We start from the raw sequence: 10,021 nt of genomic DNA, 5'->3' as shown, positions 1-10,021 counted from the left end.
GCTTCAGTTTCAGGGTCCCGGTGTTGTGCATGCTGTCACACTGTCATGACTTGCTGGGACACTTGAATACAACAAAGCCATTATTGATGTTATTAGTAACACCGGAGCTTTTCCTATTACGACATGTCAAAATGTCTGCAGTGAAAAAGGCCTAATGTATTCTCCTTTATAACTAATAGAGCAAAGAACATATGGAGTCTGGAGTCTGCCACCGGAATAATTTAACTTTTTATGTTTAATTATAATTCAATTTGTGTTTCTTTAAAAGCAATTCTGAGAATTTGCATTTAAATTATGCAAACCTAAATGTTTTTGTGATAATTTATTTTATTTTAAATTAAATCAAATTATGAACACATGATGATTTTAATGCATCATTTGAACTCTAATTTAGTTAATCAACTTCATCATATAATTATAGATAAATGCAGAATAATTCTTTAATAGTTCCAGTGGCATATTCTTTACTCCATAGACCATATCAACCACAGTAATGGCTTTGATTCCCACATGTATGACGCCCATTGTGCTGAATAAAAAGCATCTCTTAAATGTCGTATATCATATTCATAATCAATTTTGTAGGTGGGCAACGCTGAGCTGAACACCAAGGTGTGTGACATCCTGCTGGAGAGACACAACATCTACGTCCAGGCCATCAACTACCCCACGGTGCCTCGTGGCGAGGAGCTGCTGCGTCTGGCTCCTTCTCCTCATCACCACCCCGCCATGATGGAGTACTTCGTGGGTGAGTGTGGGGATCCTTACTGAAATTAGGTCAGAGTTGTTCTAGTAATCGTCCAATCAAGTTAAGTGTGGACAAGGGCCAGCACAAGTGATTTATGCTCGTCCTTAGTGAGTCTCTTTGCTTTGTAAGCATATATGAGTCCCTTGGCATCCACCTGTCACCACATACTGCAATGCAGTAAAAATGACAATACTCTGCAAAGATCATATAAAATTGGTGTTGAGCAGTAGCAAAACTAACATGATAACCCTAGCTTGTGTTCACTAAAATGACCGGAGATGACATTTTAAAACAGAGAAGTAAAAGAGCAATAAATATTGGCATTTAATTTTTCTTATAAATGTCTGTTTCATTCACAGATAAACTGGTGGAAGTGTGGCAGGAAGCAGGGCTCCTGTTGAACAGCCCGGCCACGGCTTCCTGCACCTTCTGTGACCGCCCGCTCCACTTTGACCTTATGAGCGAGTGGGAGAAATGCTACTTCGGTAACATGGAACCACAGTACATTACTGTTTCTGCTTAATACCACAGTACAAATAGCACCTTAACACAAATTACACATACAATATATGTATAAATTGAATGCTATATTCAACATCCTTTTAAATTATAAAGTGTTAAAACATTCTTTAATGCCAGTGGTTTGAACTAAATTCCAGTATTTATTTAGGTTTTCCTGTATTTATGCTTACTAAATTGTGTTTGCTGTCATGGATATGATTAAATAAAGTTGTGCTCCCTTAATTTTAAAAGCACAAAACCTGCACATTGGGCACTTTCTTAAATCTCTTATCTAGGTGTGATGGTTTGAATTAAACTATGCTATTTAATTTCATGTTGCGTGAGTTCCTACATATCATATAACCATCGTGACCATCATGTCCACAATAATGCAATTACTGATGTTTCAGTCGTAAAATGTGTGAACTACTAAAGTTAATTGGTTTATAAAACAAAACATGATAAAACTCATAAAACAATAAATCTGTGGTGTTGAAAATCTATACTGCTTTGTTGTAATTATAATGATATTGAATACTCTAACAAACACTGGTGTTAATCCTACAAACTTGAATTGAATTTGGAAGACATTATATTAACCCGAAGCACCGTGTCCAAACATGACCTATAGAGGATTTCTCATCTGCTAGATTGTTCCTCCACAGTACGACATCTTAAGGTACAGGCACTGATATGGCTGCATGATGTAAGCTCGGCTGGATCAGCACTAGTTGACATTGCAGGGGCTGGTCACTTCTCGTTTGACCTTTGCCCTCAGTCTGCGGAGCTCTGCGTTTTCATTGTCCACAATGAGGCCACATTCAATCAATGTCGAAGCTTTGCTGAGCTGCTGCTCCCCATAATGCTGCAGCGCCCCCCGCAGGAAGCACTCAGCCAGACGTAGCCTCCCTAGACCAGCATCCACACACTGGATGGCCTGGTTCCTGTGGAGCTCCAAGGCCCGAGTGAAGTCCTCCAGAGCAGCTCCTTCTCTGGAACAGAGCACCAGGCTGCGGCCTCGCCGACACAGGTCCTCCACCCAGAATTGGGGGTCATCTGAGCTGGAGTCGGACGCACCGTGTCTCTGGATAACTCTGTCCAGGTCAGCTATGGCCCGCTCGTGTAAGCCCAGCTGAGCGAGGCAGGCAGCTCGCTGGCGAAGATACTGGAGTCTGTGATTTCCCACTGCTTGTACTGCCACAGTCAGGAGTGTGAGGGCCTGATCCCACTGGCCACCTGATGACACACTGCTGGCCTCCTGTGCTGCTGCCTGTTACAATACGGATGCAGAGCAATTAATAAGCACTTTCTGAATGCATAAATACTCTTTATTTACAATAAATTAGCTACATTAAGTAAATATGTTGTTACCCTGTCTTGTAAGTGTTGTAAAATTGTTTACTGAGGTTTTCCATCAAACATTATGCATACTTCTCTTCTAACCTTACTGTCCATTTCAATAAACTGTACATTTATTGTGAGAACTTCCTAAATTGATGAAGGTGCCACAACAGTTTTGTACAGTTTTGCTTTATAATTATTTTTATTTTTGATATATTTTAGTCAAACATAAAAAGTAAATAAGAATGATACCATTCAAAAACATCAGAAAGAAGAGATTAAATCAACATATCATGAAGGTGAAATAACAAATGATCTTGAGAAAAGATACAGAATCACATAGGAGCTCAGCTCAGTCAGTTTGATAGGACTGAAAAACAACTCCACAAATTAGATAGCAATAATTAAATTTCATGATCTGTTCAGCGAGTGAGTTTGTTATCCAATAAATACATAGTACATACCTGTCCTAAACAGAAACAATCAATATAAATCATAAAGGCTTGTTTCATTTTGCAGCTCCTGTCATAGAACTGTCTGCAATAAATTATAAAACTAATTTGCTGACGATGGTAAAATAAAAAATGCAGTCACCATAGCCACCACAAGCAACTTTGCGTCATTCTACACTAAATCTCGGATTCTTGCTCGTAGACTTACCTGTGCGATGCGTTTTCGCTGATTGATTGGGATCAAGGCCAGCAGGAAGTCCAGACTGGATGAATCTTTCTCAGTCACTTTGCTGAGCCTGCGAGCTGCGCTGCGGTAGTTCTGCTGCCAGGCCTCCACCACACCCACCCTGGCCTGGGCCAAAGCATCTCTGGGCTCCTGACCAAACACCTGGCACAGATGAGCACCTGCTGCTTTAACTTCACCTGGAGCAGATGGACCACATCAGCAGGAGTAAGGATTACTGAGTCACATTCAATAGTTCTTTTTACCAGTGGAAACATCTGACCACACAGCCTAAACCATCATCTCCTAACCAGACCATTTCCAGTGACACCAAGGATCCCACTGGGAATTCAAACAGAAACGCTTGGCAAAGTTCCCGTCTCACCTTTGGCTGAGAGTATGTCCACGTAGAGGAGATGCCATCTGGGGTCCCTGCAGTCAGTCCTCATCAGAGCTCCGCCAATTATAAAAGCCTCTCTGAGCTGCTCTTCATGGCAGGGGACAGAACTAGCAGCCAGGATGTCTGACAGATTGGTTCGACAGAACTGATGCAGCCAATCACAGACCAGCTTCCGTGCCTTGTCCTTGAGCGACAGGATGTCTTTGGTGACTATGTCAGTATTTATCTGAAGTGCTGCCAGGATATCCTGGGTGCATTCCTATGAGAAAAAGGCTGTTTGAATTTCATACTTCAATTGTACACCAATATTTACATGCTGGTAAAAGAAAACAGTATTCCATCCCCTGAGATGTTTGCCCAAATTATTCCTAGTGCGCCAGCATGTAATTATACATCTTTTGCAATTTTTTTCTGCCCATGTTAGTCAGCATACGAATGATGCTAGTGCTTTACAGATGTCATTAGATGTCATGTAATTTTTGCCTGAGATTCAAGTTGTTCAAACAGGTACCTTTCACTGCCAGTTGCAGCCATTGATGTGGCAGAGTGTGGCTTGAAGTCTAGAGAAGGCCGCAGAAGAGGAATAAACTGTTTAAAGACCAAGCTCTGAGCTGCGGCGTGTTTCCAACTCGAAAATACCTTTTGTTGGTTAAGCATGAGGTAAGTGAAGCCTCGTCCACAGAGGGCCCGAACATGTTTTGGGTGCTCCTTCAGAATGGCACTAAAATCAAAGATGGCTGTCTTTCGTTGTCCCAGCAGGGCATAACACCGACCTCTCTCCAGCAAAGAGTCTGCTGCCTCACCACCTTGAAAAATACAATTGATTGATTGTATCACAATATTCACAGCATTATGATATCACAAGCAGTGATCCAAACACAGTTTAGTCACAAGTATGATAAGTATTGAAATGGTTTCTGCTCGGGAGGGCTGTCTTTTAGTTAAATAATACAGAGTCAGTCTGCCTGCTTTGTGTTCAGTGTTTTGAAAGATGTACCTCTGAACTGAAGCCAAACACACAAAAACAAAGCTGGATTTGTGCCAATCATTCTCTTTATCCCTGTAATCGTTCCCCCATCTAGATTAAAGTATTACCCGCTATTAATTAAGTCAACAATCAGAATCAGACCAATAACAAACATCAATATCTCATCAGTCTGAGTCTAATCACCAGAGGCCATGATAGCGATGGAGAGATACGCCACAGCCTCCCTGACAGCGCTCTCGTCTCGTGTGCCGTCCAGGATGCGCTTTGCAGCAGAGTGGCAGTGCGACTGCAGCAGCGCCCGATCTTTCTGTTGCGCCACCGCCAACAGGGGGCGCAAGCAGCTTGTGTCGCCACACTGTATGAGCTTTTTCAGCAGCTGCGGGGAAATGGAGACATATGAAAATCTTTATCTCTTTCACAGTACAATGAAGTAATACTGTGTTGTTACTGTTTCACCTCAGAGAAATATACACTACAAAATATGTTCAGTTCAGTTGATGATAATGATGATGATGATGATGATGATTTGAACTGTTCAAACTCAAACACTTATTGACTAATGCTTAAATGGTGACAAAGGGCAAACCAGGCCCATCGAATTTACCTTACACACAAAAAATAAAACGCAATTGTAATTTTGTGCCATTGTCTGTGACTAATATAAACTTAGACCTTTAAGTAGGGTAAACTCTATGTTTCACGCTATTTCCAAAAAAACACTGAAAATTCAAATTCAATAATGAAAAAACACTGAATCACCTGATTTGTTGTTCTAAAGCTGATTGTACAGCTGAGTACAGTTTTAATGTGTCTTATGTGTTTGCTGACCAGCATCCTGTTGTTGCTTGTACTATATTTGTATTTGTATGCTTGTGATTTGTCCAGTGAGACAAATGCAGATTTGCTGTGGCACCAGTTTTACAAAGGCTATATCATCTCATATACAAATTAAGAAATCTCATTAGAAGGGGTGTAAATGAGTCCTTGTGGTTCCCTAACCCTGTCCAGGGAGCAATTTGAGTACATGGGAATAGCACAGGCCTTTCTCACCCTAACCCTATCGTTTTCACTCAGCTGCCCGGTCTACTTATAATCAAGGGTCTGAGCATTTTAGCTCAGGCTACTGAAACAGGCTACATTGCAACAATGCATTAAAACTCAAAGCCTTTGCAACAGGTGTTATCAAACATTATAATGTAAATGTAGCTCTGTGTAACAGAAATACTGTGAAAAGAAAAGACATTTCAAAAATGTGTCACACAGAAATCTTAAATAGATAACTCTGTCTACTATATGTGCAGAAATTACAATTAGTGTTGGGAAATCACTTATTTAAACATTTGCCAAACCTTCACATGGCATCAATCATGACAGTGTTGATTTTCACAATAAATAAATTATTAATAATGTCGCCTCTGGACCTCACTTTGGGACCCACTGCCCCAAACCTACATACCTGATTGGTGTCATAAAGAAAGCCTCTGTGCAGCTGCAGCAGGGCGAGCCGAGCCAGTACGGGTGCGCGAGGACTCGTGGCCCCGATGGAAAGTAGCAGCCGGTAGGCCTCCTCCACCCGGCCAAGCTGGTACAAGGCATCTGCTGCCAGGATTTGAGACCCATCAGCACCGGGCTGGAGCTCCATCAGTAGCACAGCCAGGGACTGGACACCAGCAGGAGTCCTGATGCAAAGAGCGGGAAAAAGTGCACAGAGAAAATGCATTCGTTTGAGAAAACATGAATGAGGACTTTCATTAGAACAGACATCATGAACTTAAATTTGTATTGAGATTAAATTCAACCAAAGAACTAACTAACTTTTGGATAGGTCTTTTTAACTTGTCATATAGGAAAAGCACAGCTGTTATTAATAATATTAACATTGGCTCAGTTTTATTCAAGTGACCCAGTAAGCTATGGACATCATTCATGTTATTATTTACACCTGTGCTTTTCATACTGTGACATGTCAAAACAGTCCTACTGAGCACACTGTATGTAAGAAAAACGTCACACCCTGATCGGTCATTGTCTCTCTTTGATGGGGGCTGCAGCTGATCCCCTTGCCGGGGCTGTTCGGAGTCTTCACTGGAACTGGACTTTGATTCGTTCTCTCCAGTCCCCTCCAGCATGACTCGTCCCTGCTCCAGTAACACAGTAAACAGCAGCCCCCGGTAGTTCCACGGCACCAGGCAGCGAACAGTCAGTGCTGTTTCTTGAGGCTGCAGCCTGCTGGCTGTCACATAGTCTAGAGCTGTTAGGTAGTTTAAGCCACCCGTCATGCGCAGGAGCCCCCTGCCACACAGCGCCCGCACACAGCTGGATGGGTGGGGGGCATCGTGTTCAATCACAGCCTGAAAGTCTTCCAACGCCCCCTTGTGGTCATCAGAGAGAAGACGTGCATATCCACGAAGAACCTGCACTGTGTTCTGATAGCTCTGCTGACCTTGGGCAGCAGCTAGCTGGCTGCAGATAGAAAGGGCCTCCTTGTGTTCCCCTCTGAGGAGGAGACAGTCAGCCAGTCGTACTCGCAGCTGTCTGCCTCCGCCGCCAGGCTCTAAATGACACAGAGTCCGTAACTGAGTGATCACAGGGTCCAGGAGTTCAACTCCTTCAGTGGACCGCAGGTCTGGACGGATGAGGACCCTTTCTCTGTAACCAGACAGGCCCCTCTCTGCCTGCTGACGGAGATGGTTGCGAGCAGCCACCCCTGTACCCTGATCTGTGAACAGCTTTTGGAAATAAATTCGAGCAGTGGCAGGGTGGATCTCAAATGCCTCCCCCAGATCCCTGCACGCCTCCGCAGTCCGTCCACCTGCTGACAAAAAGGCAGCCGCTCGGCTGATGAAGAGTCCGGCTCTCTTCTCGGGAGTGTCTCGGAATGACTTGTCTGTGCTCTCTGACTTTTTCTGACAATGACCATGACGCAAGAGAGCAGAGTACACCTCCGCACTGTCCCCAAACCTGCCTGTCAAAAACAAATATGCTGCTTGAAGCTCCTGAACCTCTCTGTAACCAGGTGAGAGAGCCAACAAAAACTCAACAACTGTAGAGGAATCCTCTGCGTCTAGCTCATCCTTCTCCTTTGTTGTCACTGCAGACTCGCTGTCACACATAAGAGAGGGATGTATGTGCAGCATTTGGTCTGTAAAGGCCCTCACTATTTTTGGTAGGTGCAGAGCTTGTCTGCTTTTCACCAGTTTGACGATTTCAGACTTGTTACTCTGATAAGCTTTGAGGTAAAGCTTCAGCCCCTTGACACCGTGAGGCTCTGAGAACAAGCAGGCCAGGGCCCGAGTTATCTCCAACACCGCGTCAGTCGCACATTGTGACTGAGAGTTTCGCTTCCCGTCGAGCAGAGCAGTGCAGCGGGCGTAGATCTCCTCGCAGCCATGCCCGCCACTCTGTAGGAGGGACTCCATTTTGAAAATGGTGGCTGACAGATTGTTGGGGCAGAGCGTGGACAGAAACACGGCTGCAAGACCTTTGTTAAGACCCTCAGCAGGCTGGTTCTCCGCATGACTGTCAAGCCAACCTTCGAGAGTAGAGATCACCCCACCCAGGCTGGACTTCAGTTTCCGCATGTGGGACACAGTGGAGGCAGCGTGGGTCCTGAAGGCAGACATGTAGAGAGAGGTCGCCCTCTCCAGCTCTCCTGCCTCAAGGAACTTGTCTCCTTCCTCACATAGCTCTGAAACAGTGACTCCAGGTCGAACCACAGCAGTCATGATCAGGCAGCAGGCCCGGTATAGCCGTTTTTCTCTGGCCACCTGTTCACCGTGAAGGTCACCTAATGGTTAGAAATGATTAGGTTAAATAGCAGAATAATAAACACTCAGCAAACGGTATCACAACATCTCACAACAGGCAGTGTCCCAGTGAAGCAGCACGCACAACACCAGGAGCCTGAAACTGAAGCGGCTAAATGGAGTTCAGCATCATTTATTTCATTATTATCTGGTTCAGTATTATTTTTACTGCTGATATTTGGCCCATTGTGGAACTGGTGTTTTGTGACATGTTTTGTTCTGTAAGTGTGATACTGATGCAACTCTTTTATTAACGAGAAACACGTTCAGTCAAGTGTGTTTGAAAGTCTCTAACCTGCTTCCCACCAGCTTGCAAAAATAAGAAATGAACCTTTATAATAACCTATGCAAACACAGAACTTTGGTCAAAGTAATATTTGTGTTCAGCGTTACTAATATTGGTGGAATTTTAAGCAACTCACATAAGCAACATTTGGAGGCAAAGTGAAAAAACTCTGGTCTAGTACCGTCGGAATTAGTCAAATAATACTTTTAACATGATCATATGCACACTGAAAACGCATTAGCCCCCCTGTGAGTGTGTGTGTGTGTGTGTGTGTGTGTGTGAAGGGGATTCCTCGCTTTCTCTGGCCAATGCTTCACCTACGTGCTCCTTTGGCTTTTGTTGCCTTAACTAAAAAAAACTAAATCCGTGACTTTTTAAGTAAGAAAACAACTCACCGCTACGGTCGCTGTCAGTTCATGTTGTGCAGCTCACCGTCCCGACAACAGAAAACCTGGGCCCCATTATTGTAATTCAATAGCTCTCGGCTCAGAGTTGCCGGGACAACACGGTGCGTCCGCTCATACAACAGAAGTATTTTTTTTTTTTAAAGTCTGTAACATGTGGAAAGACACCGAGATACCAGGAACAAGATAACAACAAACCAAACGCAACAACCCTCGCGTCACGGTAAACTCCTCGCGGCTCGGTCTCCGCTGGTGTCGGGACGGGTCCTGATGCGCGAGCTGTTGTTCTCGTGAGCACGGTCCCGGTTGCCAATGGAAACCACTAACGCTTGCTGCTCGCAGGGACACCGCAGGGCTTCATAATGGGACACCGCCCGGGGTTTACACTAATGTCAGATTAAAATCTGTTCCTCTTACGGCAACTCACTCCGGGGAAAAGTGGTGAAAGTGAGAAAAGGTCATACGTGACCCACGTTAATAGATTAGACACCACTAATATAACAATAAAAGTAGGTTCTTGTACTTATATCTCACATAAAACTAAAAAACTAAACAAAAAAATAGATAAAATAGGTTCATTATTGTAGTCATGTACAGTTGTAAATATGACTTCCCTCTTCAGAAGTTAGAGCTACTTACAGCTTATCACATGATTGTTTATTTAAACATTTCAGAAGCTAACTTTGTAACACATTTTGTCTATATGATAAATCGTCTCTGTGTATGGGATCTATGCGTTTTCCATTCAGGGGATATGGACAATGTAGGACAGCTGTTCTTTGTGCTGAAGCAGAATTTGCAATTCATGAGATTGGTCAAATCCACCTCAAGAATAAAAGCTCCTCAAGCACCCTGCCTACAATTTCTTTGTG

General features: G+C 43.7%; 2 protein-coding genes across 2 annotated transcripts in view; one reads left to right on the top strand and one right to left on the bottom strand.

The window, feature by feature from the left end:
* Positions 1-1,752, top strand: part of alas2 (aminolevulinate, delta-, synthase 2) — a gene marked incomplete at its 5' end in the record, with an annotated part of 6,337 nt that extends 4,585 nt beyond the window's left edge. The window contains 2 exon segments of the mRNA XM_035656475.1: positions 586-748; positions 1,108-1,752. Coding sequence (XP_035512368.1) covers positions 586-748; positions 1,108-1,271 — 327 coding nt within the window. The 3' untranslated portion in view covers positions 1,272-1,752.
* Positions 1,753-1,976: 224 nt separating this feature from the next.
* On the bottom strand, positions 1,977-8,424 carry ttc34 (tetratricopeptide repeat domain 34). Its single transcript, XM_035657616.1, has 7 exons — positions 6,667-8,424; positions 6,110-6,332; positions 4,837-5,029; positions 4,305-4,471; positions 3,651-3,924; positions 3,251-3,465; positions 1,977-2,519 (listed from the first exon to the last, which is right to left on the bottom strand). Exons 1-7 carry the CDS (start codon positions 8,376-8,378, stop codon positions 1,977-1,979), a joined length of 3,327 nt encoding a protein of 1,108 aa, XP_035513509.1. The 5' UTR covers positions 8,379-8,424.
* Between the last annotated feature and the right edge of the window lie 1,597 nt (positions 8,425-10,021).

The sequence above is a fragment of the Morone saxatilis genome, unplaced genomic scaffold (genome assembly GCF_004916995.1).
Source record: "Morone saxatilis isolate NCDOM2014 unplaced genomic scaffold, NCSU_SB_2.0 Contig15, whole genome shotgun sequence".
NCBI classification, from domain to species: domain Eukaryota; kingdom Metazoa; phylum Chordata; class Actinopteri; family Moronidae; genus Morone; species Morone saxatilis.
This window is presented reverse-complemented; position numbering and strand designations above follow the sequence as displayed.

Coding starts and splice junctions, on each gene's coding strand:
- ttc34 (XM_035657616.1), bottom strand. CDS start 8,378: ATGACTGCTGTGGTTCGACCTGGAGTCACTGTTTCAGAGCTATGTGAG. Junction 6,333..6,666: donor AGAGACAATGACCGATCAGG/GTGTGACGTTTT, acceptor TCTTTGCATCAG/GACTCCTGCTGGTGTCCAGT. Junction 3,466..3,650: donor GGACATACTCTCAGCCAAAG/GTGAGACGGGAA, acceptor CATCTGCTCCAG/GTGAAGTTAAAGCAGCAGGT.